Here is a 24,911-nt window from a genome sequence, read left to right on the forward strand (position 1 = left end):
TCCAGAATCACGCCCTGAGCCAAAGGCAGGCGCTAAACTGCTGAGCCACCCAGGGATCCCAATCCTTTTTCCTTTTTATTTTATTTTATTTTAAGATTTTGTTTATTTATTCATAGAGACACAGAGAGAGAATGGCAGAGATACAGGCAGAGGGAGAAGCAGTCTCCCTACAGGAAGCCTGACGGCGGACTCAATCCTGGATCTCCAGGATCACACCCCAGGCTGCAGGTGGCGCCAAACTGCTGCGCCATCGGGGCTGCCCTCCTTTTTCCCTTTTTTTTTTTTTTTTTTTCTTTCTTTTTCCTTTTTAAAGTAAGTTCTGGGGGCAGCCCAGGTGGCTCAGTGGTTGGGCATCTGCCTTTGGCCCAGGGCGTGATCCTGGAGACCCGTGATTGAGTCCCACATCAGGCTCCCTGCATGGAGCCTGCTTCTCCCTCTGTCTGTGTCTCTGTGTGTGTGTGTGTGTATGTGTGTCTCTCATGAATAAATAAAAATTTTTTAAAAATACTATAAAAAAATAAAGCAAGTTCTGGGCCTAACGTAGGGTTTATTTTTTTTAAGATTATTTATTTATTCATAGACACACACACACACACACACACAGAAAGAGAGAAAGAGAGAGGCAGAGACACAGGCAGAGGGAGAAGCAGGCACCATGCAGGGAGCCTGATGTGGGACTCGATCCAGGGTCTCCAGGATCACGCCCGAGGCGCTAAACCGCTGTGCCACTGGGGCTGCCCCTAACGTAGGGTTTAAACTCACAGCCCTGAGATAAAGAATCAGATGTTCTACTGAGTGAGCCAGCCAAACACCCCTATGCTGTTTTGTTTATTTTATTTTATTTTTTTTATTTATTTTTTTTTTTTTTAAATTTTTTTTATTTATTTATGATAGTCACAGAGAGAGAGAGGCAGAGACATAGGCAGAGGGAGAAGCAGGCTCCATGCACCGGGAGCCTGACGTGGGATTCGATCCCGGGTCTCCAGGATCGTGCCCTGGGCCAAAGGCAGGCACTAAACCACTGCGCCACCCAAGGATCCCTGTTTTGTTTATTTTAATCATGTTTTAAAATGTAAAAGGATGCAACTCATAAATTTATGTTTATATTATTAATAATGTTAGATATACATTAGATAGTACATCTTCTGAGTAAGAGCCAAGCCCATACCCGCGCTGGGCCTTCTGGTCAACCCAAAGAGCATTCAAAACCTCCATCACTTCTTACAGTGTTCCCCTCAGAGAAGTTTTTTTTTTTTTTTAAGGGAAGGCAGAATCGGTGAAAAAAAGAAAACAATTATCCAGTGGTAGAAATATGTGAATAAGCACCACGTAGGAGGACACAGTTGGGGATAAGGAACCAAAGGAAAGAGCTCTCAAAGCCAACCACTGAGAGTCCAGGACACCCCTCCAAAATGTGGTTCCTGAGCTCTCAGCCTGTCTGGGCCCAGGGGTCAGATATGGCCAGAATCCAGCAGGAAGCTCCATTCCCAAGACAGCCACACAGCCCTGCTAATTCCACATCCCTCATCCCCAACAAAGGACTCTAGTCCCCAAACTGCTAATAATAGAAATTTTAATGCATAAGGCACAGTGTGAGGCTGGGATCATTAAGCATCCTCATACTCAAAAGGGCCCAGCAGGCTAAGCAAAAGCAGCAGGGATTACCTCCCCACTGCTGGGCACCCTGGAGAGCCCCTGGAGGAGGGGGAACATCCAGTCTTTGGCATGGTGCCTGGGGCAGGAAGCGACTAGCATGGTCCCCGCTACCCCTCCAGGGGTACTGCCACCAACAGGCAGCTCTTTGGTCTGGAAAAACAATCAGTGCAAATGTCCAGGGTCGAAGTCTAGGGGAGTCAAGGTGGCACAGTGCCCCAGGGCTGGGCAGGCTCTGGACAGTCCCCTTACCGCTCACGGGCAACACGTGGGCTTCTTCTTGCGAGCAGTTAGATAGAGGTTACTGTCATCACTATGGATGCCTAAAAAAGGGTAGAAAATATGTGAAGCAAGGATTAGACGTTCCCCATGCTCTCTGCCACCCTCACCAGGCAGGCACTCACGGACAACATCTCCGATGCGCCGGGCCCCCGATTTCTCCAGCTCAGCCAGCACCGTGGCCTCAAAGGTCAGTGCTGCCACACGGAAGAAGAATTCCCGGACATTTTCACCTGACACATGGAGCAGACAGGTGCTCAGGGGCTGTTCCAGGCCTTGAGTCATGGGGCACAGCTAAAGGTATAGGAATGAGAGGCCAGGTAGACAAGAGTGCCACAGCAGAAGACCTGAAACCTCTGCCTCACCAGTGAGAGAAGAGACAGCCCAGTACTCAGCCTTCATCTCTTGGGCCACCTTGAGGGCATCCTTCTCCATCAGCAGGTACTGAGCAGGAGTCTAAGGGAAGGTCAGAGTCAGATGGCAAGTGGGGGTAGGGAGTCCCCTCACCAAGTTGGAAGCCCCACGTCCACCCCCACTGACACACTCACACTCAGGTCCTTCTTGGAACCCACAAGGAAGAGAAGCACACTGGAAGGGTCATTCTCCTTGAGTGCATCAGCCAGCCATTGTCTGCCAGAGAAGGGAGACAACCAAGGATAAGTGAGCTGGAGAGGCTCCTCTCGCTGACACTCATATGCCCATTACTCTCTCTCTGGTCTTCAATGCATTCTTCCCCTTCCCTACTAATGCCCCTGACCACCCCTCTTTTCTGACCCCTCTCTTCCTAGAGCCCCCATTATAGTCCAGCATCCCCACATACTTGGTATGTTCCAGGGAGGCCACATCATTCAGGTTGAAGACAATGATGATGGCTGGAAAAGTGGCAAAAACAGCTGACATTACTGGCTCATTTCCCAAATCTCCCCAACCCTAGATTAGAGACCAGGAACACCCACTTGCCCCACTTGCACCTCAGCTCTTACCTTGAGCTCCTCGGTAATAGGTTGACGCAATGCATTTGAACCTCTCCTGTCCAGCAGTATCCCAGCTGGGAGAAAGGAAGGGGTAGGGTAAAGCACAGGTATGTGGGTGTGTGGGGGGTGGGGAGGGGGGTATGGCACTGGGGCAAGGAAGGGCAGGAAGGTATGGAGGAAGTACTCACAGCTGCAGACTAAAGGGAATGCCCAACACCTCAAATCGTTCCATCTCAAAGTCCACTCCAATGGTGGCCTTGTAATTCTTATCAAAAGTATCTTTGCAGAACCTGAGGGAACACCAGATGCTCTGGCCCTGAGCCTGGCCCACCTGGCTAGGTCTGGCTGAACCCTGGCCAGCCCAATCCAGCTCAACCAGAGCACCTTCTTACCTATTAATGAGACAAGTCTTCCCCACTGACAGGTCCCCCACCACAATGACTTTGGAGATCTTAAATCTGCAGGACACAAAAGTAGGCAGGAGGAGTGAGTGCTATCTCTTGCAACCCAGGAGTCTCAATGTTCCCTACGGAGTCTATAAAGTTAGCTGTACCCTGGCTGAGGTTACCATAGACATGAGGCCTCCCAGGCAACTTGCCTGGACACATATGCTTGCAGAAGAGTGTTCTGTGTTTCAACATCAGAGAGACATAAATCTGAATCCCAGTTCTTACATTCGCTATCTGTGTGACTTAGGACAAGTTACTCAGCCTCTCTGAGCCTCAGTATCAACATTTACTAAGCGGAGATTTACTATATATTCTATTGGACTGTTATGAAGGTTCAAATGAGATAGATGTCCTATATTCTGAGACATACTGCCCCTTCACTCCCCACACATACATTTTAACATCTCTGAAATCAGGATACATCTTAAATTGAGCCCCCAGGGCTCAAATGAATGGTATGTGGGAAGCTGAGCTGACAATCACCCTCTCTGGTTGGACACTTTCTCTGTGTCAGGAAGTGAACTGCCACCTCTCTACCCCACTCCATTTCATAGGATTCAACACAACCTTGCTGGGAAGAAAAGAGAGAACAAACGGGTATAAAAAAAGGGGGGGGGGGGTAATAATCATATAGCTAGTAGAGGCTGAAATGGAGCCTCTAGGGGTTTGTGTGTACCCTAGCTTGGACTACAGGGCTTCCGGGGACTTCCTTTCTTTGCTAAAGGTGTCTAACTCACCCCACGGTGCCTGTCCGGTGCTCCTGGCATGCGCAGGTGACGCGGGGGTGGAAGTCTTTGTGCACGTGCAAAGCGGCCTCCTTCCTCAGGCACTTAGAGCGATAGAAGAGAATGGGACTCATCCACTCCTGGCGCACGTCCCGCAGCCAAGCTGCCCTGGGCGGGGCGGGGCGGGGGGGGGGGGCACGGGGACCACCCAGAAGCAGCAGGCCTAGCTGGGGCGCAGGGCTGGGCCCTAGCCTCTAACTGATCTGGTGCCGCCTCCTCCCCGCCCACACCCCACCGCAGCCAGAAGCCCGACGTGGCCCTGGCGCCTACCTGGGGCAGCTCCGCCAGGACGCGGTCCCTCCGCACCGGCGCCAGAATGTTCATCTCGCCTGCGACCTTGCGGGGAGCCCCGAGAAGGCGCGGGGGCCTGATCCACCCCAGCGACCCGGGCCCGCGGAGACCCGACAATCACCCGCGACCGGGGTGTCCCGACTATAACTCTGGGCCACGGGGAGCCTACGGGAGCCCGCGGCCTCGGGGACGCTACGACCACAGCGGGCCACGGGGATGAGACAATCATCCGGGGCCGGGGCGAACCTACAATCACCCGGGCCCGGGGCGTCCCGACGACGACTCGGGGGCGGGGAGACTCAGCCGCAGCCAAATGGGGGCGGGAAATCCCGTCCGGGGGGGGCCGGGCCCGCGCAGACCCCACAATAACCCGGGGCCGGATAGTTCCTACAATGACTCGGGGCCGCGGGGACCCGACGACAACTCGAGGTTGAGGCGGCCCTACCATAACACAGCTGCCCGGGGGCGCAGAGCGGCCCGCCGCACGGGGTCAGTGTGGGCAGGGGTGGCGCTGCAAGGCCCGCGGGCTGCTGGAGGAGGGGGCCAGGGGCCCAGTCCGCTGCAGGGCCCGGCGTCCCACTCCGCTCTCCCTCCGCGAGCGCAGTAACATGATCCCCGGAAATTCCTGGAGAAGGGCCGCCCCCTGCCCCTCTCCCGGCAGCTCCTGGCCTCGCAGCCTGTCCCAGCCTCCCCCTCTTCTCCTCCCCACTGCGCTGCCCCAGCTCTGGGTACCCTGCCAGACGCCTCACCGGCACCAGGACCGCCTCCACCCAGGCTGGAACCTGCCCAGATCCAAGTCCCCCCACCTCCCCCACGGCCGTTCTCCCCTGTACCTCTGGGCGGGGCTGCGGCTCCAAGGGGACCCTTACCCAGTCAAATTGGTGATGGACAATCGGTGATCGCTGCGCAGTATCTGGCTGGGCTAGGAACAGGCGGGGAGGGGAAAGGAGGAGAGACGGGGCCCAAGGAGAGGCGGCGCTTCCCTCCTCAACTCCAGGCCCAGGACGTGACTCATAGTCTGCCCCCGCTCGCCTGGGATGGAGTGGGATGGGGGAAAGCATACAGGGGATACCGGGGGCAGAACGGGGTGCCTACCGAGGAAAGAGACGTCCAAAGTCCCGAGTCTGTCTCCTTCAATGGAGGGTAAAGAAGAGCTAGGTGATCCTGGAACTCCTCCCTTTAGGTAGGTCACCGCTCTGGTACCGGCGTTCTCTCTGATCCCATCGGAATCTTACCCCCAAGGACAGCTCTTCCATTTTGCAGGTCTGCAGAATAGAAGAGGGGTGTAGGACACAATAATTCTCGCCGTCCAAAGGGGACAGCTAGTTCCAAAGCAGGGAAGAGGAAGATAGAAAGGGTAGGGTGGAGATGGGATAGACACAGACCATCGGAGAAGCAAACCGAAGCATTCCTAAAACTTGTTCTGTGTGGGGAACTGAATTTGAGGATGCCAACATGACTGGAGCAGGGGGAGGGAAGACTACTTAAAGAGAGGGGACTATGAATGAAATTACTCACGAGAACTAGCAAGTCCTAGTGAAATCAGTGCAACGGGTGTTTTTAATATTGGTAGTTTAAAGAATATTATCGGGAAAACGCACGACATCTAGGACTATCACAGGTAAAGAGGGGCAGATACGGCCACCTTCTACCTCCTATGACACTTTCCTCTTCTCCTCTGCCTGACTCGTCTTTTTCTGCGACCAAATCACTGTGTTATTGATAAACCACGTCGCCGCTCTGGACCTAAATTTCCACAGAAGTTGTTTGAGGGTCTTGGACCAGATAATTAAAGTTTGTTTTGTTTTGTTGAGAGAGTGCACACAAGCCGGAGTAGGGGGCCGCAGAGGGGAGAAGTCAGATCTTTGCTGAGCAGGGAGCCCTATGGGGGTCTGCACCCCAGGACCCTGGGATCATGACCTGAGCAGAAGTCAGAGGCCTAACCTACTGAACCACCCAGGAGCTCCTGTACCAGACAACTTCTGCTCTAACGTTCTAGAACTTTGCTTCACTCTCCCTGAGTCAACCTAATTATATTTAGCTCAGTTTTCAGTGTTACTGTCTCCTGAAACTGCAATACTTTCCTCAAAATGGGAAGCGCTCAGGATCAGACGCCAGCTGCAGCTGGCTACACGAAACACATCCACGACCTTAGCAAATAAACATAATAAAACGTGCCTCCAAAAAACTACAACCCCCAAGACACTTTAGACTCTTTTGCGGGAAGGGGTGGAGCATGCTTAATCACTCTCGCGAGGGCATTAAACTTAACTACTATTCCCAGAGGGCGCTGCGCTACAGTTTATCCAATCAGCTTTAAATAAAAAGCATCGCGAGTCTTCGGTGAGACTGCGCTCTATAAGCCCGTGGAAACGAGCCTGGGAAATCCCTTTCACGAAGATGGCGCCGAAGGCGAAGAAGGAAGGTGTGTGTTCGGGCTGGGGAAAGAGGGTTATCACGGTTAGCTGGCGTGGGGTCTCTTCGGAATGAACGAACTGGGAGGACAGCGGCTAGGCTAAGCTTTGGGGTGTCCTCTCCCGAGCTGCGTGTCGCATTCCGCCATGCCACGGTGCGTGTGTACCCAGCCTCGTGGGCTAGGCTCTTCTGAGGTGGTTTGTGGAGGCAAGCCTGGCCGGCCCCACCTGTCGGGGGTTGCCAGACTGTTGGCTTTGGGGAACTACTTATATCCACCGGCCGGAGCTCCGTGTCTCCAGACCTGTAAAAAACTAGCCTCCAATTTAATTTCCTTTTTTTTTCCCCCGTGTTTTAGGCGGTGCTATATAGGTAAATAAAACTGCTAACACATCTTGTCAGATATCAAGCGTTCGATTATCGTTAGTTCCTCTTTTCTGCGTCGTATTCCTGGACTTCTTCCCAAGTTCGAACCAGTATCGTGCATATGATGGAAAAATCTTAATCTCCTGAGACTTGTGATGTCTTCAAAGGAACCACTGATGCACGTGTGGTCTGGGGCGCCCGCTAGGACGGAAGTGATTGTTTTCTGAATCCCGAGCCCTAATTTTCTTTCTTTCTCTCAGCCCCTGCCCCTCCCAAAGCCGAAGCCAAAGCAAAGGCTTTGAAAGCTAAGAAAGCGGTGCTGAAAGGCGTGCACAGTCACAAAAAAAAGAAGATCCGCACGTCACCTACATTCCGACGACCCAAGACCCTGCGTCTCCGAAGGCAGCCGAAATATCCTCGAAAGAGCGCCCCCAGGAGAAACAAGTTAGTAATGCCCTTTCCTGTGAAAAGATGTTGGGTAACCATTCGTAATTTGGAAACTTACCAAACCTACAGCATGGGTTCTCAAATACATGTTGGTACCTAGTGTGTGTCTTCCTAAGGGGAGTGTGAAGGGATTGTTAGTGCCCCATTTAAGAACAAGAAGAGACGGGGATCCCTGGGTGGCGCAGTGGTTTAGCGCCTGCCTTTGGCCCAGGGCGTGATCCTGGAGACCCAGGATCGAATCCCACATCGGGCTCCTGGTGCATGGAGCCTGCTTCTCCCTCTGCCTATGTCTCTGCCTCTCTCTCTGTGTGACTATCATAAATAAATAAAAATTAAAAAAAAAAAAAAAAAAGAACAAGAAGAGACGTTTAACTAATTGTCAGGTTAATTATTGTTCTTATATGACCAGGATTTTTATATTTTTTTAATTTTTAAAAAACGCCTATTCACTAGAGATACAGAGAGCAGCAGGCACCCTGAGGGAGCCCGATGCAGGCCTGGATCCCAGAATCCTGCAATCATGACCTGAGCCAAAGGCACTCAACCACTGAGCCACCCAGGTGCCCAATGATTAGGGTTTTATTTTTAAGATTTTAATTACTTATTCATGAGAGATACCAGAGAGAGCCACAGAAGCAGGCTCCATGCAGGGAGCCCAACGTGGGTCCCCATTCTGGGTCTCCAGGATCACACCCTGGGCTGAAAGCGGTGCTAAAGCGCAGAGCTATCCGGGCTGCCCTGATTAGGGTTTTAAACTCCGTTTTCTTGGAGTGTAAAAAGTAGGACTTTGATAAATGTATTTTGTTTTGGAGTTCCAGATTTAGTTATTCATTGTGCCTATTGCTGGAAGGAATAGTCCTAACAGGTGCTGATTCTAGATTGATAAGGACACTTATAATAACCAAATGGACATAGAAGGCCTGCAACAGTGTATGTAAAAATTCTCATTTACACTCAAGAAATAGGAGGGAATAGGCAAAAGATTAGGGTCTTTGAAGTGTTTTGTAGTAATAAGACTGACTTTAGGGGCCACGTATTAGAACAATAGTAGTAACTGCCACCTTCTATTTCTTAAAAAAAAAAAAAGAAAAGAAAAGAGTGATAGAGTGGGTTGTGTCCGTGGAGGAAAGCACTTTTTACCCCCATTTAGACTTAGGATTTAATGTGATGAGAGGTTGAGACCTGATATCTAGCTTTAAGACAGGAACGTAATGTCCAGATGAACAGAGACTTGCTTTTCTGAATTTCAGGGGGAAAGGTGTGTGGTAGGTATGGTCAAGCCATTGTAAGTTTAACTTGGACTATAAATAAAAGTTGCTTTCATTCATTGGTCCTCAAACCAGTTTCAGCAACTAGAGGGGGCAGAAATGTCTATCTCATCTCCTAGTGAAGCACTAATGTTCTTTGGAACTCTACTCTGGGTTTCAAGATTCCATAGTCCAGCTTTATGCTCTTGAAGTAAGTTGTTTACTCTCTGAAGCCTCAAATTCTTTTAGAGGTTTGCCCTTCAAAACGCTAAAGTCAAAGAATGAAGGGGGTTTACTCAGATGATTCTTCAATCACTTGAAAGTCCTTCAAGTGGAAGAGAGTGCACAGGTCTCCCAAGTTTCAGGGTGCAGATGATGACACTGTTTAGCGACCAAAGTCTGACAAAAATGATTGCTACTTCATTGTCTGATGCACCTGGGCTCTTCTGGCTTCAGGCTCTGAAAGAGGGCCTATCTTCTCTTTTATCAGACCCAGGCCAGCTGACACCATTTTGCCTCTTCTCCAGGCTTGATCACTATGCCATCATCAAGTTCCCCTTAACTACTGAGTCAGCCATGAAGAAAATAGAAGACAACAACACACTTGTGTTCATTGTGGATGTCAAGGCCAATAAGCACCAGATCAAACAGGCTGTGAAGAAGCTCTATGACATTGATGTGGCCAAGGTCAACACCTTGATCAGGTGAGTAGGGCCTTCATCAGGAGCCAGGAAACCTACATGGAGTCAGGTAGGTTTCACAGCTTTTGAGCCTTGAGAAATGAGCAGCTTTTGCTGTATTTCTATGTGGTATGGGCTTTTGAGGATACATTAGCTCTCCTGCCTCTAGGACTTGATGTATGGTGTTGGCTTTCTTGATTCTTACACCTTTAGATAGACAGGCCCTAGACCCAATTTATGTCAGATTATCTGCACTTAAGTCTTAAAATGTACTGTGGTGGTCCCCACAAGGGGACTTGGCTTCATATGTGGTTTGGTGGCATCCCTAGCCTCTTATGCAAATGATGGAAAAGTCACTATTTAGGAAAGAATGACATGAACAAAGGAACTGCTGATGTGCCAGAAAGACTAGGGGGAAAGGGAAGGGGTTAGGGGCAGTAAGGGCAAGAGGAATTAAGACATCCTTCATCCTAGGCCTGATGGAGAGAAGAAAGCATATGTTCGACTGGCTCCTGACTATGATGCTTTGGATGTTGCCAACAAAGTAAGCTTCCTTTTCTGTGAACTCACCCACTGCCTGGGTCCAAGTGATGGCTCTTTTGGTCATTAATAAGTGACCAAAAAAAAAAAAATTGTGTCCAAAACATGACTTCTCACTGGTCTTAACTGACTGCACCCCATATCCTTAATAGGCCCTGCTTCACCTCATTTTGCTTTTTAACTGTGACTTTTCAGCTAATCTTCACATTTCAGCTCCTGGTAATGAAAGCTCCCCTTTTGTTTTTCAGATTGGGATCATCTAAACTGAGTCCAGCCGGCTATAAATCTAAATATAAATTTTTTCACCATATATGTTTGTTTGTTGATTTCTGGTTGGGCTTCTGGGAGGCCATACTATGGTATATATACACACTTAGGTAACAGGGCTCGGGTAAGACTCTTGGTCTACTTACCCTGTTGGAACACTGCCTTATTACCACACCACACTTCTTAAAATCCCAGCAAAATAAAATAAAATCCCAGCAAAATAAAATAAAATCCCAGCAGTGGAAGCTCAGATATTTCGGGCCCGGATTGGGGTTCATTGTCCTGGGACAACTACAACTTGCCACTGTTGGAGGGGTAAGAAAAACAAGAATCCTTCCCTTTATCTGGAAGAGGCTTTGTAGGAAACCAACACAGAGTTCTCATTAGCATCCACTTCAGGGCAGTGTGGACTGGTTGGCTTTCATAGCACCTGTCCCCACACCCAACTACTACGTCCAACCGGTCTGTCTGCTTCCCTCACCCCTTGCCCAAGAAAGGACAAGGACTTCAGAGGAGTGCTTTCAATCAACATTTTCAATAGTAGGTGCAGCAGTCGGCCTCAGAGGATGCCCCAGGCGTGGAGCTAATTCTCTTACACATGGAGGCTGTTTTTGGCGCCTTTGCTCTTGCCACAAGTTGCAGGCTTTGTGCCTTTCATTCAGTCAAAAACTTGCCTTTGTGTTGCTGACTGGGGACACGCTCAGGGCAGAAGTCTGAGCGGAGGAGGCGGGAAAAGTAGGTGAGGATCATGACGTCCAGCATGAGCAGTATACTCAGCAGAAAGGTGCCCAGTGTCCTCTGGCCCCAATAATGCAGGAAGAAATAGGTGAGGTAGGCCTGAGGGGCCAGGCGGAAGAGAAAGTACATGACCAAGTTGACATACTTATTGACCCTGTACAGGAGGAGGTGCTGGGCGTTGTTTATCTTCATCATCATGCGGATAGTGAGGAATATGTTGCTGACCTCCACCAGCAGTGTTAGGACTCCCCCACCAACAAAACTGTTCCAAAAGATGCCTGAAAAGAAGGCACTCATGGCCTAGAAGGCAAAGAAAGGAGAGAGCAGGTTAGGGACTCCAGATACCATCGATTTCCTAAAAATTGGTAGGGATGGCAAAGCTACCAGATGGTTGGCTGGGAAGTCCATCCTTATTGGCTTCCTTCTGGATTATAGTTTATGGTGGATTAAACATAATTATATTTTGATCCCCGCCCACAGGTTCTGGCTCTGGGTAGGGTTTCCAGTCTTCAAGGAGGTATTAGGCCATGGATTGCTGGCCTCAAATAGTTACCTGCCAAGGGCACACACAGTGCCAACCTTCACTCAGTGTCCTGGTAGGAGATGTAGGACACAGGTTGGAAATGAATTAGGATAGTATTTACCTCCCAGATCCAGAAAGGGCTGAGACTAGGTTGCTAGCACCAGGACTACACCACATCCCCTGCCTATCATTTACCATGAGGTGATGAACGAGATATTCCCAAGAAGCTCGTGTCTGACGACTAACCACGATGTCTACCGAGTCGTGGATGAAATACCCTAGGAAGGGGACGGAGAGAGATCATGAATGTAACTGAACAAAAAAATTCCCAGTCCCCACACATACTTAATATTTTCTGGGCAAGACCTACCTGCGGAAAAGCAAACGAGCAGATAACCAGAAAGCGACCATGCCGTCTCAATCTCCACCAGTATCTCGGGGGTCTGCCATACACTGGGAGGGAAGACGGCAAGCTCACAACATCTCGGCATCCCCGAGGACCCTCTACTCCCCCCATTACCCTTCCCGGTCCCCAGGGAATATGGGCTCGCGTTATTGGCCGAGTGGAAGTGAGGAGAGGCTTGGCTGAAATCCAGGTTATCTCCCGGTTCCTAGATGAGCTTTCCCCCTCCCCCGGGGAACTCTGCCGTTCCTAGCCGGAGAGCTTTCCGAACGGAGAGTCAGGTTGAAACCGCTTGGCCTGAGCCTGCCAGAGTGATGCCGAGGATAACGTGGGCTCCCCTAGCCACCCACCTTCACTCCCCCAGTCCTTCACTCACCACAGCAGCGCCCAGATCCCGGACACAATGGAATGGGCGAAGGAGACGAGCAGGTTGTGCCAACGCCAGGTGCGCAGGGGGTCGGCGCGCACGTGCGCGGGCAGGGGCAGCCGGCTGAGCGCGCGCCGGAGCGCCCGGAAGGTCAGCGTGGCGCCCAGAAGCAGCGGCAGGGCGGGGTGCAGCAGTGAGGGCATGCTGGCCCTCTCTGCCGTCTGTCTGTCTGCCCCCTAGCCGGCCTCGTTGGACTGCTCAGGAAACCGGGATCCTGTCGGCCCACCTCGCCCCGGCCGCCTCCCCGCCGGCCGCCAGCCTCACAGTTTTCGCTGAGCCCTCTAGGCCCCTGCGCTGCTCGCGTTCGCACCCCGCCGGTCTCTGCCCCCGCCCCGAGCCGCCCCCGCCCCGCCCCGCCCCGCCCCTCGGCGCCTCGGCAGCGGCCCGGGCGAGAGCCCCCTTTCCCCGGAGCCTCCGGGCCCCGCCTGGCTCCCGCGGACTTCGGGTGAAAAGGGGCTGTCCTGGGGACGCCGCCGCCGCGGTACCCCTCGCGGGCGCCCCTCGACTGCCAAGAGTCCAGCCTCGCTTGCTTGGCCTCATTCACCGGCGTCCCCACTTTCCCCGGGGCTCCCGGCTCCCCCGCCTGGGCGGGTACTGAGAGAACTCTCCGCCCTCAACTCCTTTCTGGGCAGAGCGGGGCGGGGCCCGCCACACACCCGCGTCCTTTAAGCCCAGGTCCTGCGAAGCGCTCCGAGCCCCGCCTCGATAATGGTCTCCGCCCATACCCTGTTCTGCCACTGGATCTCTGGCTTCTTCAGGCCAGAGACGGACTTGTTTACCAGCCTCTCCGGTGCCCCTCATCGACGTGGTGCCTAGGAAGGGTCGACTAATCCACCACCACCCCTCTACCCAGCCCGCTCTTGGGCTACTGGGGCCCAGCGGTTGTCACAATCCTCCCTCAGACAGACCCGGCTTTTCTGGCTCCTTTGGGCTGGCACGCGGGAGACCTCCGATTTGCACGGGCTACTGGCGTAACCCTTACTCGAGGCCAGTGGTCTGGAGCGGTTGCAGCTCGTGGTCACTAGGTGTCAGCCTATCCCCACGTTGGCGCGGGATCCCCCTCCCGCCTCCAAACGTACGAGGTGCAAACGGAGGAAAGGCTGAGAATCCAAGGCTGGGGATGGTAAAGGAGAGGAAGGGAGCAGTTGGATGGGGGGTGGTGAGGTGGGGGGGAAAGATGCTGCGAGAGGGAAGGAAAGCTAGAAGCCTGAGGTGCCGGAGACCCAGGGACCAAGAGGTTTGGGTGTTTGTTCTGCCTCCTTTGATGGCTCCAAGATTACATATTAACTAACCCCTGTGGGGCTCCTGGGTCAACCACGGCTCTACTGGTTTCTAGGTGAGAGCACGAGTTTCCCGGGTTGAGCGGCTTTCCTCCTCTGAGCTCTCTTTTGCTCACAGGGCAGCTTTGTTCATCAGCCAATAGCAGCCTGAGCCAGCGACCCAGGGCCCCTCGTGGGGCCCCTCTAGTGGTCTTTCCACGTGGGCAGGTTTGAGTACCCTTTTGAGGGGTTGGGCGGGACAGAACGTAAACACTGCTTTCCTCCCATTCCTCGCCCACTCAGAAATAGGGACGCTGTCCCTTAGCTAATCACCATCCTCTTACTCCTTAACCGAGCTTTTTATGGAGCTCGCAGAGCAGAAGGCCCAAGGAGACAACAGGAATTAAACTCACTTCCAGTCAAGACCCTAGATGATCATACTAACCAGCCCCCTACAGTTTAGGCAGGAGCCTTGAACCCACATGGGTCAAACAGCTCTCCTTCCTCCTCTCTCTGATGCTCTCCGATAGTGGTGTACTTCTCTCATCTTCTCTCCGCCTGGCAGATTCTCCCCACAGTTGAGCCTTGAAGGCGATGGCCTGCAGCCAAGTTGTGTGTTGGTGTGTGGGGGCAGGAGGAGTGATGAAAGTGCTGGCGAGCGCGGTGCTCACTAGCTGGGACAGCCTGGAGTTTCCACATCCCTAGGTGAATCAATTTGCACAGCTTGGGGTTTCCCAGGTCCCTACCTAGGCAAACACGAAACTAACCCGGCACCCTGCCCCACAGACCGAGAGTGCTGATGCTCTCTTGGTACAGTTTTGGTAGTTGATCATTTGAGTGCCAGTGAGAATCTGCTCTCCTTCCGAAATAGCATCACTAGTGGGCAAAGAGGTGGGCTGAGAGAGGTCAGTCGTCGCTTTCCAACCTCGCTGGTTGTGCAGGGCACCCCTCCGCTCAATGGATGCTTCGCGAGGGCCAGATGCACACCTGTTTTTAGGCAGTGGCTGGTCCTGTCCTAGGCGCCAAAAATGGCATAACACCCCACTGCTGGGACCCTGAAAAGGCAACTGTGGGCGGGGGCTGCAAGGACTGTGTAAACAGCACAAGACAGATGCAAAGCTGAACCCACATCAATCTCACTTGCTCCGCCCCGCAATTATCTTGCAGCGTAGGGGGCGTGGTCCTGAGTGGGCGGGTCCGCGCACGCGCCGCATCGGGGCGGGGGGGGTTCCGGAAATGTGACTCTGAGAAATAAGATGGAGAAGTACGAGCGGATCCGAGTGGTGGGGAGAGGTGCCTTCGGGTGAGCCAGGGATCTGGGGAAGGAAAATGGTCGGGGAGAGGGAAAGTAAGCCCCAGCTCTGACCGCGAATTCGCTGCCCGGTTAGCCCCGCCCCGAGGCGTGAGCGCCCCTTGGAAAGCCCTGCCCTCGCTTCCGGTCCCGGCCCGGGCTGGGAGGCTCCGCCTCTCGCGAGGTCACGCCCCGACGAGCCTCGGCGCCCCCGCAGAGTTCTGTTCTTCGATTCCTGACTAGTTCGTTCCACAGATAGTGAGCCCGGCGCTGTGGGCTCCGGACGCTCCCGGCGACGCGTATATAGTAAAGACCAAAATGAGAGTGTCTTTTCCCTCTCGGAGCTCACAGACTGTAGTAAAATGATACAATAGACAAGTAATTAAAAGTTATTAACAAGCTGCGAGCCTGGAATACGCCAGGGAGTATTTATTTGGGGTGGTCAAGGAAAATTTCCCTGAGAAGTGAAGTTTAAAGCCACGACTTGAGGAATGCAAACCAGCAATCCACAGGTGCAGGCAGAGCTTTTCAGGCAGAGGAAGCAGCATATCCTCACGTGGAAAGGAATTCAGAGTATTCAAGGAACTGAGAAAAAGACTGGTGAAGTTGGAATGTAGCGGGCAAGGTCAAGAATGGTATATAAAGGGGCGCCGGGGTGGCTCAGCTGGTTAAACGTCTGCCTTCGGCTCAGGTCATGATCCCTGAGTCCTGGGATGGAGCCCGCACGGGGCTCCCTGCTCAGTGAAGAGCCTGTCTCTCCCTCTGCTACTTCTCTGCGTGCGCTCTCGCTCCCTCTCTGCCAAATAAATAAATAAAACCTTGAGGGAAAAAAAGAATAGTATGTATAAAAAATAATGGTATAAAATGTGATTGTCACAGAGGACAGATTATGGCATTATAGGCTGAGGTAAAGAGATTGGATTTATTTGAAGTGTAAAGAGAAGAGGTTTCAGCAGAATGGTCTTCATATGATTTGCATTTTTTATTTTTATTTTTATTTTTTTTTAAACTGTTTTTTTTTTTTAATTTTTATTTATTTATTATAGTCACAGAGAGAGAGAGAGAGGCAGAGACACAGGCAGAGGGAGAAGCAGGCTCCATGCACCGGGAGCCCGACGTGGGATTCGATCCCGGGTCTCCAGGATCGCGCCCTGGGCCAAAGGCAGGCGCCAAACCGCTGCGCCACCCAGGGATCCCGATTTGCATTTTTTAAATGTCACCCTGGCTGCTGTGTGGAACTTAGAGTTGAGGATGCCGAAAGTAAAAGGCATCATTTTAAAGGCTAGTGCAGTATTTTAGGCAAGAAATAATGATTTGGACAAGGGTATAGCAGAAGTCAGAAATGGATGAGTTCATAATATTTTGCAGATAGAAACAGGATTTATTGATACGTTGCTGTGAAATGGAGGAAAGATTTTGGGATGATTTTCTGGTGTCTGACTTTAATGGTGGTGTCAGTTACTAAGATGGAAGAGACTAAGGAAGAAAAGAGTTTGGGAGGGGGCACCTTGGTGCTCAGTGGTTGAGCATCTGCCTTTCGCTCAGGTCGTGATCCCGGGGTCCTGGGATAGAGTCTTGCATCGTGGTCCCCGCAGGGAGCTTGCTTCTCCCTCTGCCCCTGTCTCTGCCTCTTTTTCTGTGTCTCTCATGAAAAAATAAATAAAATCTTAAAAAAAAAAAAAAAAAAAAAAGAAAGGGCTTGGGGCAGAAATCAAAAGTTTTATTTTGAATTTGTTAAAATTTCGGATGTTTGCAAGCAGTTCAGGTAGAAATGCAAAGCAAGTAGTTGGATTTCTGAGTCTGGGTCTCAGAGGAGAGGTCTGAGTTGGAAATACAAATTTGATACTTAGTTGATCCTCTTACAGTCCATTCATTCAGCAGATACTCATTGAGCTCTTACTATGAGCTAAACACTGGGCTATGATCTGGGGATATAGTTAAAAAGGAGAACAAGAACCCTGCTTTTATGGACACTGACTAGAGTTGAAAGAAAATAATTGTATGAACGGCTTCCACTCACTGAGCATTTCTGATGTGCCAAGCACTGTGCTAAGTGCCTTACATGCATTTTCTTTTTCTTTTTTTGTTCTTACATGCATTTTCTCATTTGATCCTCTCAACAACCGAGGGAAATTGTTTTTATCTTGCAGATGTAAATGTCATATAGTCGAAAACTAAGTGAGTAGTAAGAGCAGGAGCCAGGATTTGAGCCTGGCAGTTAACTCCAAAGTCTATGGGAACTTATGAAGATCAAGACTAATGTCACACTGCCTGTGATGAAACTGAGTCTCAGATAAGTTAAATGACTTGCCTAAGGTCTCACACAGAGTTTATGGTCAGTTCTCCCGGTTCTTAAACTCAGTGTTCTATGCATTTAGTTATAGACCTGTTAATCTTGGTGTCCATTCTCAGTCTTTTTTAAAGATTTTATTTATTTGGGACACCTGGGTGGCTCAGCGGTTGAGCATCTGCCTTTGGCCCGGGCAGGCCATGATCCCAGGATACTGGATCGAGTCCCACATTGGGCTCCTTGTGGGGAGCCTGCTTCTCCATCTGCCTAGGTCTCTGCCTATCTCTCTCTCTCTGTATCTCTCATGAATAAATAAATAAAATCTTAAAAAAAATATATTTTATTTATTTGAGGGAGCACAAGTGGAGGGGAGGGGAAGAGGGAGAGAGAGAAGCAGACTCCTCACTGAGCAGGAAGCCCAACTTGGGGCTCGATCCCAGGATCCTGAGATCATGACCTGAGCCAAAGGCAGATGCTTCACCAACTGAGCCACCCAGGTGCCCCACCAACTCCCCTCTCCTAAGTAACATCTGGGGACCAGGTCTGCCCTGCCTGATGAGTGGTGGGAGGCTCAGCTGGTGCCCACCCCTGTACTCTGTGTCCCCAGGATTGTGCACCTGTGCCTGCGCAAGGCCGACCAGAAGCTGGTGATCATCAAGCAGATCCCAGTGGAGCAGATGACCAAAGAAGAGCGGCAAGCAGCCCAAAATGAGTGTCAGGTCCTCAAACTACTCAACCACCCCAATGTCATTGAGTACTATGAGAACTTCCTGGAGGACAAGGCCCTCATGATTGCCATGGAATATGCACCAGGTGGGCCAGCCTCCTTGCACTGACCTGGCTCTGAGGGCCTCTCACCTCTGGGACTGGCAGACACAGATCAGCTGCCTACCCTTCTCAGAATGGGTTTGACCAAGGGTCAGAGGTAGAGTTCTCACGCCAGTTGTGTAAGGCTGGCAGGCCCTTGCCCTGTCTGGACTGTTAATTTTATTAAAAGAGCCCCATGCCTGGGACAGCCTAGATCTTAACTAGTTCCTTGTGGCTGCAGGTGGCACCCTGGCTGAGTTCATCCAAAAGCGCTGTAATTCCTTGCTAGAGGAGGAGACCATCCTGCATTTCTTTGTGCAGATCCTGCTGGCACTGCATCATGTGCATACCCATCTCATCCTGCACCGGGACCTCAAGACTCAAAACATCCTTCTTGACAAACACCGCATGGTTGTCAAGATTGGTGACTTCGGCATCTCCAAGATCCTTAGTAGCAAGAGCAAGGCCTACACGGTGCTTGGGCACAGAGGGGACCTTAAGGGTGCTGGAGGTTTTGAGGGCCAAGGCGCACTCTGCATCCCAACCCCCCCCCCCCCCAAGACCTTGGCCCCTTTGCCGTGACTGGGTGGTCCTGCAGGAGGAAGCACTTTGCCTGCTTTAGGGAGAGGCAGTTTCCCAGTGGGCTTTGCACAGACCCTTCCCTCCCCTGAGCTATAATAATATCTGCTTCCCTCCTGCAGGTGGTGGGCACCCCGTGCTACATCTCCCCTGAACTGTGTGAGGGCAAGCCTTACAATCAGAAGAGTGACATCTGGGCCCTGGGTTGTGTCCTCTATGAGCTGGCCAGTCTCAAGAGGGCCTTTGAAGCTGCAGTGAGTTATACCCCCAAAGAGACAATTGGGAGACCTCCTCTGGAAGTTCTTGGCTAAGATGTTTCCCTCACCTGACTGGTAGATTACCCTGGGGCAGGGCTGTGGCTTCCTTCAGGCTATGGGTTCCTGAAGGTGGGGCTTGGGTTCCCCATTAAACTGAGGACTCCTAAGGGCAGGGCTCTCCTATCAGGTTAGGGACCCTCCTAGGGTAAGACTTGAATTCTCCCAACAACCTAGGGTTTCTGAGGCCACAGATGCAGCACCTCTGTCAGGAGTTCCTATCACTGGGAGTCCCCTCATCAGAATGAAATTTGAGTGCGGGGCTATGACCACTCCATTAGACTTGCTGGGGGTGCTGCCACCCCCCCACCAAGAGCATGGCCCAGGCTCTGGCCAACCTCACTCTTGGTGCTTTCACAGAACCTGCCAGCATTGGTGCTGAAGATCATGAGTGGCACCTTTGCACCCATCTCTGACCGGTACAGCCCTGAGCTACGCCAGCTGGTCCTCAGTCTGCTCAGCCTGGAGCCCTCACAGCGGCCACCACTCAGCCACATCATGGCACAGCCCCTCTGCATCCGTGCCCTCCTCAACCTTCACACCGACCTGGGCAGTGTCCGCATGAGGAGGCCTGTGCAGGGAGCAGGGGAGGGGGCTCTGGGCCGCAGTGGGACACCAGGGGGAGCACAATGAACCTGGGGCAGGGGGAGCTCAAGGCAAGTCCTCCATTTCAGCGTGTGGAAGCACCAGGAATGGTCCTTGTCCTAAAGCACCCCCATCTGACCCACAGGGCAGAGAAGTCTCTGGTCCCCGGGCCACCCATGGCCCCCGGCGGCAGCACAGGGAGCAGGAGCGCCGGCGCCCGCTGCAGGGGTAAGTCGGGGCGCACTGCCAAGCCCACTGATGCCAGGCCATTCCCACCAGTTTAACAGGCCCAATGCGCCGTCCCTCAGGCATTCCCCGGGGACTCGGCCGGCCGGCCATTCCGCCACCGCTGTCGTCGGTTTACGCGTGGGGTGGCGGGCTCAGCGCCCCTCTGCGGCTGCCGATGCTCAACACAGAAGTGGTGCAGGTGGCAGCTGGACGCACGCAGAAGGCCGGCGTCACGCGCTCGGGGCGCCTCATCCTGTGGGAGGTGATCAGGCTGGGGCGGGCACCTGGACGGCGAGGGGCGGGAGGGGCGCTCGGGGCGCTGGCCCGCTCACACCACCCCTACCTCGGGCAGGCCCCGCCCCTAGGCGCCGGAGGGGGCGCCCTTCTGCCCGGGGCCGTGGAGCAGCAGCAGCCCCAGTTCGTCTCCCGCTTCCTGGAGGGCCAGTCAGGCGTGACTATCAAGCACGTGGCCTGTGGGGACCTCTTCACTGCTTGCCTGACCGGTGAGTCCATCAGAGGACCATCCAGGGCATCGCACAGAGTCTGAGAGGGCTCCCCAGAGCAACTTCCCTCATTGGTTGTCATTTCCTCATTAATGCTTTTTTCTTTTTTTAAAGATTTATTTATTTATGATAGAGAGAGAGAGAGAGAGGCAGAGACACAGGCAGAGGGAGAAGCAGGCTCCATGCCAGGATCCCGATGCGGGACTCGATCCTGGGACTCCAGGATCGTGCCCTGGGCCAAAGGCAGGTGCGAAACCGCTGAGCCAACCAGGGATCCCCTAAGATGTAATTATTTTTAGAGAGAGAGCACATGCGTGCCTGCTGGGTCAGGGGCCCAGGGCAGAGGGCGAGAGAATTTTTTTTTTTTTTTTTAGGATTGTATTTATTCATGAGAGACACACACACACAGAGGCAGAGACGTAGGCAGAGAGAGAAGCAGGCTCCATGCAGGGAGCCCAATGCGGGACTATCTGATCCCAGGACTCCAGGATCCCGCCCTGGGCCAAAGGCAGTTGCTCAACGGCTGAGCCACCCAGGGATTCCAGGGTGAGAGAATCTTAAGCAGACTCCCTGCTGAGTGCAGAGCCTGATGTGGGGCTAGATATCAGGACCCTGAGATCATGACCTGAGCAGAAATCAAGAGTCAGGGTCTTAATTGACTGAGCCACCTGGATGCCCCATTTATCCCTCACCAGGTAGTTTACTGACACAATCTCCTTTACCCTCCAGAACAGCCCTGGCCAGGTAGTTACTGTATATTATCCTCATTTGAGGTAGGCTCAGATCTAAAGCTCAGAGGCTGTCACCTGTCCACACACACACTTGAGACACTCCTGTCCTTTTTCTACTTCCTGTCCCATTCTTCCAGCCTTTGCTTCTGACTTCTTGCCCCTCTAACATGTGACTGGCCTATCTGGAAGCCCAACCCCCCCCTTCTGTTTCCTCACCACCCCCTCTCCAGACCGAGGTATCATCATGACCTTTGGCAGTGGCAGCAATGGGTGCCTGGGCCATGGAAGCCTCAATGACATCAGCCAGGTGGGTGTTACAGGTACCCTGGGAAGGAGGAAGTAGGGAGATGGATATCTGATAGCTGACTCCCAAGTTGGGGGCAGGGGATCCCCAGCAACCACAAGTCCCTCTAGCTCCCAGGCTGCACCTGCTCTGGGCAACCTAGGGGAAGTACAGAAAGACCAGGCTTCCCTAGTGGTTGCAGTGTATGTGTGTGTGTGTTGGGGGGGGGGCAGCGGGGGAGGACAGTTAAAGAAACAGCTGTCTCATGAGAAATTTGCAGCCTCCAGCTTCTCCCTTCACGGGATGCTGACGGCCAGGCAGCTAGTCCAGACCCTCTGCTTAGTCTCTCTTGCTTCCCCCTTCCCTCTAGCCCACCATTGTGGAGGCCCTGCTGGGCTATGAGATGGTGCAGGTGGCCTGTGGGGCATCTCATGTGCTGGCCCTGTCCACTGAGCGAGAACTCTTTGCCTGGGGCCGCGGAGATGGTGGTAAGCTCTTCACCCTGTTCTAGCCTCTCAGCTCCATCTCACAGCACCCTGACCAAGATTCATTCCTCTCCATACCTACCTTCCACCCCATGGCCCATTATCCCTCTTTTCTCTTCCCATCCCATTCATTTATTCCCTAAACACAACTTACACAACTTAACTGCATATCTACTATGAGCCCACCCGGGGCTGGGTGCAGAGAGACAAGATGAACAAGAGTCATTTCCTTCAGGTGCTTGTGATGAGGTTTCTCTCATCTGACAGTCTTAAACAGGACCCCCTCTGGGTCAGATGTCATGCTGAGAGGACTTACATGGGGTCTCTGTCCTCCTGGCAGACTCAGTCCTAGTGTCTTTCAGAGGGGAGAAATGACATCTCCCTATAATAAAGGACAGACAGCATCAGGGCTCCCCCCAAGGTACAGAGATGTGGGAATCCAAGGAATGGCATGGGATTTCCCTGCACGAGACAGAGGTGACATCTGAACAGAGCCTTAAGGAGGAGTAGGGTTTTGACCACAGAGGGCCCAGGGGTAGGTATTTCAGGCTGAGGGCACAGCCTTCACTCATGTGGTCACCTCCTCTCCGTGGCTCCCCCTCATCTTGGCATCACCAACTCTAAAACTAGCCCCCTCCTGGTTTCTCCTTGTAGGCCGGCTGGGACTGGGCACCAGGGAGTCCCACAGCTGCCCCCAGCAGGTGTCCATGCCCCCAGGACAGGAAGCCCAGCGGGTTGTATGTGGCATTGACTCCTCCATGATCCTCACTGTACCTGGCAGAGCCCTGGCCTGCGGGAGTAACAGGTAGATTGGTGCACTGGCCTGCCCTCTGCTGCTCCCTGGCTGCTAATGCTTCATCTGTCATTGCCTTACCTTCCATCAAGGGTCAGAACTGAGGGTGGGGCTGAGAGACCTGCTGATTCAACCCAGGGTGGGATCTGCCCCTGGTGACCAGCTCTTGCCCAGATTGGTGGGGTCAGGAGGGTCTATGCAAACTGACCATTGAAATTGGCTTCTGGCTCCACCTTCAGGTTCAACAAGCTGGGCCTGGACCGCCTCTCCCTGGGGGAGGAGCCTGCCCCCAACCAGCAGGTGGAGGAGGCCCTGAGCTTCACACCACTAGGTTCTGCACCCTTTGACCGGGAGCCCCTGCTCAGCGTGGACCTGGGCACTGCTCATTCAGCTGCCGTGACTGGTGAGTAGGACCTGGCACAGGGGGACACTCCTGTCCACAGGTGGACTCCACTGGCCTCCTTGGGATCTCAGCTGAGGTACCCCTTTCTCTTCTCTTCCCTCCCCTACAGCCTCTGGTGACTGCTATACTTTTGGCAGCAATCAGCATGGGCAGCTGGGCACTAATGCCCGCCGGGTCAGCCGGGCACCTTGTCAAGTCCAAGGCCTGCAGAACATCAAGATAGCAATGGTAGCCTGTGGGGATGCCTTCACTGTAGCCGTTGGGGCAGGTGATTGATTAGTGGGCACTCTGGGCACAGACAGGGGTATGGGCAGGCCCCTGGGCAGTGGGGGGTATCCTTCTCGGGGCTGCTGAACCTCCTATTGGGGCCAATATGGCAATCCAGGAGGGTAGCAACCTAAGCTTTGTCCTCCTGTTTCCCTCCTTGGGATTCTCTTTTTGCAGAAGGTGAAGTGTACTCATGGGGCAAAGGGGCCCGAGGTCGACTAGGCAGAAGGGATGAGGATGCTGGACTCCCTCGGCCAGTGCAGCTGGATGAGATACACCCCTACACAGTGACTTCTGTGTCCTGTTGCCATGGAAACACTCTACTAGCTGTTCGCCGTGAGTTACAACTTTTCCCACCTCACCTGCACAAGGGTTAATCCAGCGAGTCCCTGCCCACACTCCCATTCCCCAGTGGCCACAGCCCAAGTCGCTAAAAGCATCTTAAGCCTCCAGATAAAGCAAAAGCTGCAGGCTGAAACAGCTTCCTGCCTGGGGAGGCCAAGGGAGTTTGTTTCTTCCGTCTCCCTGAAGAGATGGCTGCTCCCAGTGCTTGCCAGGGCCCAAATGTATTCTTTCTCCTACCTCCAGTCCAGTTTAGTTTGAACCTGTTTCCCACCCGTCAGGGTCCAGAGTCCAGGGCCCATCATGGGAGTGGGAGCGGAGGTGGGTATCCCTTGCTGTAAACGATGCCCTCTGGGTGGCTGCAGGGGTTTCTTGTTTTTACCCTCCAGCGGTTACAGATGAGCCAGTTCCACCGTGAGGGACCTAGATACATCTTGGGACCACCTTGATATTGCTTCTCCTCTGAACACTCTCAAAAACTGCAGATGCCTGCAGCAAGACTGTCCCCACCAGCCCCCTGGATGGTACTCAGGGAGGTATACCAACCAGTGAAGCGCCCACTCTCTTTTGGCCCTGGATCTGTAAACCTTAACCCACCCTGTTTCCCAACATCTCCCTTTCTCTCCCCACCCCTTTTAAGTTGGTGTCCCCAAGGTCCAGCCAGCCTGGCTAGAGTCGGAAACCAGACCTAACCTATGGAAGCAGGGTGGTCTCGAGTCTGGGCAGAAAAAAGCTGGAGGCTGCTGGCTGTGGCTTCACCTAGACCCTACTCTTTTCCCCTGCCCACTTAGACAAATAAGCTGATAGTGCCCCCTGGGAGAGCAGCACAGTGCTGTGGAACAGGGCAAGCCCAGTCCTGTCTAGACTGGCCATTCTGGCCACCTAGCTTCTGCATTGCCTGGGGCAGGGAGCCTCACCACCCACCCTGACTCTAATACCCTGAGGCTTAGATTTGCACAACTTCTGAGTGGACTGGGAGTGCATCTGCAAGCGCACCAGTGACTACTGCAGAGGGGGATCCCTGTTGAAGGTTTCCTTCACCCCAGTCATTCCCCCAGAGCAGGCTGGGAGAAAGGGTAGCTGGCTGGGCCCGACCAATTTCCAGATGACTGGGAAATCGCGCCAATAAAAACATCAGCTGCCTGCCTAGAATGTGGTCTCTTCAGGGGTGGGGTGGCGGCCCGACACCCCAGGGCTGGGCAGGGCCGAGGTCCAGGGAGGAATGTGGGCGCAGCCTGAGGCTGGGGCCGAGGTTCCCCTGGCCCAGCGC

General features: G+C 53.0%; 4 protein-coding genes and 3 non-coding genes across 14 annotated transcripts; 5 read left to right on the forward strand and 2 right to left on the reverse strand.

Annotated features, from left to right (window-relative positions):
* Positions 1 to 1,556: 1,556 nt before the first annotated feature.
* Positions 1,557 to 5,639, reverse strand: RAB34 (RAB34, member RAS oncogene family). Of its 4 annotated transcripts, none has more exons than XM_049114253.1 (11): positions 5,265 to 5,639; positions 4,093 to 4,184; positions 3,299 to 3,364; positions 3,095 to 3,196; positions 2,916 to 2,980; positions 2,753 to 2,804; positions 2,481 to 2,562; positions 2,298 to 2,388; positions 2,058 to 2,165; positions 1,906 to 1,976; positions 1,557 to 1,806 (listed from the first exon to the last, which is right to left on the reverse strand). In XM_049114253.1, exons 1-10 carry the CDS (start codon positions 5,490 to 5,492, stop codon positions 1,909 to 1,911), a joined length of 954 nt encoding a protein of 317 aa, XP_048970210.1. In that variant the 5' UTR covers positions 5,493 to 5,639; the 3' UTR covers positions 1,557 to 1,806; positions 1,906 to 1,908. The 4 variants fall into 4 exon arrangements, with proteins under 4 accessions (XP_048970210.1, XP_025332160.1, XP_025332161.1 ...); XM_025476375.2 differs by adding an exon at positions 4,411 to 4,623 and having other exon boundaries at positions 1,557 to 1,976; positions 5,301 to 5,437; XM_025476376.2 differs by adding an exon at positions 4,411 to 4,623 and having other exon boundaries at positions 1,557 to 1,976; positions 5,265 to 5,389.
* A 1,076-nt stretch (positions 5,640 to 6,715) lies between these two features.
* RPL23A (ribosomal protein L23a) lies at positions 6,716 to 10,621 on the forward strand. Its single transcript, XM_049114254.1, has 5 exons — positions 6,716 to 6,856; positions 7,470 to 7,653; positions 9,431 to 9,607; positions 10,058 to 10,127; positions 10,372 to 10,621. Exons 1-5 carry the CDS (start codon positions 6,832 to 6,834, stop codon positions 10,384 to 10,386), a joined length of 471 nt encoding a protein of 156 aa, XP_048970211.1. The 5' UTR covers positions 6,716 to 6,831; the 3' UTR covers positions 10,387 to 10,621.
* Positions 7,325 to 7,391, forward strand: LOC112677748 (small nucleolar RNA SNORD42). The gene has a single exon (XR_003147181.1). It is a non-coding gene; the product is annotated as a small nucleolar RNA SNORD42 (small nucleolar RNA).
* On the forward strand, positions 9,269 to 9,340 carry LOC112677751 (small nucleolar RNA Z17). The gene has a single exon (XR_003147184.1). It is a non-coding gene; the product is annotated as a small nucleolar RNA Z17 (small nucleolar RNA).
* On the forward strand, positions 9,919 to 9,983 carry LOC112677749 (small nucleolar RNA SNORD42). The gene has a single exon (XR_003147182.1). It is a non-coding gene; the product is annotated as a small nucleolar RNA SNORD42 (small nucleolar RNA).
* A 285-nt stretch (positions 10,622 to 10,906) lies between the features above and the next one.
* On the reverse strand, positions 10,907 to 12,803 carry TLCD1 (TLC domain containing 1). The gene is made up of 4 exons (XM_025476377.3): positions 12,431 to 12,803; positions 12,022 to 12,104; positions 11,847 to 11,929; positions 10,907 to 11,428 (listed from the first exon to the last, which is right to left on the reverse strand). The coding sequence occupies exons 1-4, from the start codon at positions 12,622 to 12,624 to the stop codon at positions 11,045 to 11,047; spliced, it is 744 nt and encodes a 247-aa protein (XP_025332162.1). The 5' UTR covers positions 12,625 to 12,803; the 3' UTR covers positions 10,907 to 11,044.
* Positions 12,804 to 14,916: 2,113 nt separating this feature from the next.
* NEK8 (NIMA related kinase 8) lies at positions 14,917 to 24,793 on the forward strand. 5 transcript variants are annotated; one of them, XM_025476369.3, is made up of 16 exons: positions 14,950 to 15,043; positions 17,182 to 17,366; positions 17,929 to 18,134; positions 18,370 to 18,602; positions 18,830 to 18,961; positions 19,382 to 19,590; positions 19,752 to 19,834; positions 19,915 to 20,096; positions 20,187 to 20,337; positions 21,299 to 21,375; positions 21,722 to 21,839; positions 22,491 to 22,641; positions 22,869 to 23,032; positions 23,142 to 23,300; positions 23,477 to 23,635; positions 24,031 to 24,793. In XM_025476369.3, the coding sequence occupies exons 3-16, from the start codon at positions 17,999 to 18,001 to the stop codon at positions 24,057 to 24,059; spliced, it is 1,983 nt and encodes a 660-aa protein (XP_025332154.1). In that variant the 5' UTR covers positions 14,950 to 15,043; positions 17,182 to 17,366; positions 17,929 to 17,998; the 3' UTR covers positions 24,060 to 24,793. The 5 variants fall into 5 exon arrangements, 4 of the variants coding, with proteins under 4 accessions (XP_025332153.1, XP_025332154.1, XP_048970764.1 ...); XM_025476368.3 differs by lacking the exon at positions 17,182 to 17,366 and having other exon boundaries at positions 14,917 to 15,043; XM_049114807.1 differs by lacking the exons at positions 14,950 to 15,043; positions 17,182 to 17,366 and adding an exon at positions 17,651 to 17,818.
* The last annotated feature ends 118 nt before the right edge of the window (positions 24,794 to 24,911 follow it).

This window comes from Canis lupus, chromosome 9 (assembly GCF_003254725.2).
Source record: "Canis lupus dingo isolate Sandy chromosome 9, ASM325472v2, whole genome shotgun sequence".
Taxonomy (NCBI): Eukaryota; Metazoa; Chordata; class Mammalia; order Carnivora; family Canidae; genus Canis; species Canis lupus.

Excerpts from the sequence above, each read along its gene's own strand:
- RAB34 (XM_049114253.1), bottom strand. The coding sequence starts at position 5,492 with ATGCTTTCCCCCATCCCACTCCATCCCAGGCGAGCGGGGGCAGACTAT. Across the intron at positions 3,197-3,298 it reads AAGACTTGTCTCATTAATAG|GTTCTGCAAAGATACTTTTG; the intron begins GTAAGAAGGTGC and ends GTGTTCCCTCAG. Across the intron at positions 2,563-2,752 it reads GCCTCCCTGGAACATACCAA|ACAATGGCTGGCTGATGCAC; the intron begins GTATGTGGGGAT and ends CTTCTCTGGCAG.
- RPL23A (XM_049114254.1), top strand. The coding sequence starts at position 6,832 with ATGGCGCCGAAGGCGAAGAAGGAAG. Across the intron at positions 6,857-7,469 it reads GCCGAAGGCGAAGAAGGAAG|CCCCTGCCCCTCCCAAAGCC; the intron begins GTGTGTGTTCGG and ends TCTTTCTCTCAG. Across the intron at positions 7,654-9,430 it reads AGCGCCCCCAGGAGAAACAA|GCTTGATCACTATGCCATCA; the intron begins GTTAGTAATGCC and ends CCTCTTCTCCAG.
- TLCD1 (XM_025476377.3), bottom strand. The coding sequence starts at position 12,624 with ATGCCCTCACTGCTGCACCCCGCCCTGCCGCTGCTTCTGGGCGCCACG. Across the intron at positions 11,930-12,021 it reads GCTCGTTTGCTTTTCCGCAG|GGTATTTCATCCACGACTCG; the intron begins GTAGGTCTTGCC and ends TCCCCTTCCTAG. Across the intron at positions 11,429-11,846 it reads ATCTCGTTCATCACCTCATG|GCCATGAGTGCCTTCTTTTC; the intron begins GTAAATGATAGG and ends TTTGCCTTCTAG.
- NEK8 (XM_025476368.3), top strand. The coding sequence starts at position 14,997 with ATGGAGAAGTACGAGCGGATCCGAGTGGTGGGGAGAGGTGCCTTCGG. Across the intron at positions 18,135-18,369 it reads TGCCATGGAATATGCACCAG|GTGGCACCCTGGCTGAGTTC; the intron begins GTGGGCCAGCCT and ends TTGTGGCTGCAG. Across the intron at positions 19,835-19,914 it reads CGCCGGCGCCCGCTGCAGGG|GCATTCCCCGGGGACTCGGC; the intron begins GTAAGTCGGGGC and ends GCCGTCCCTCAG.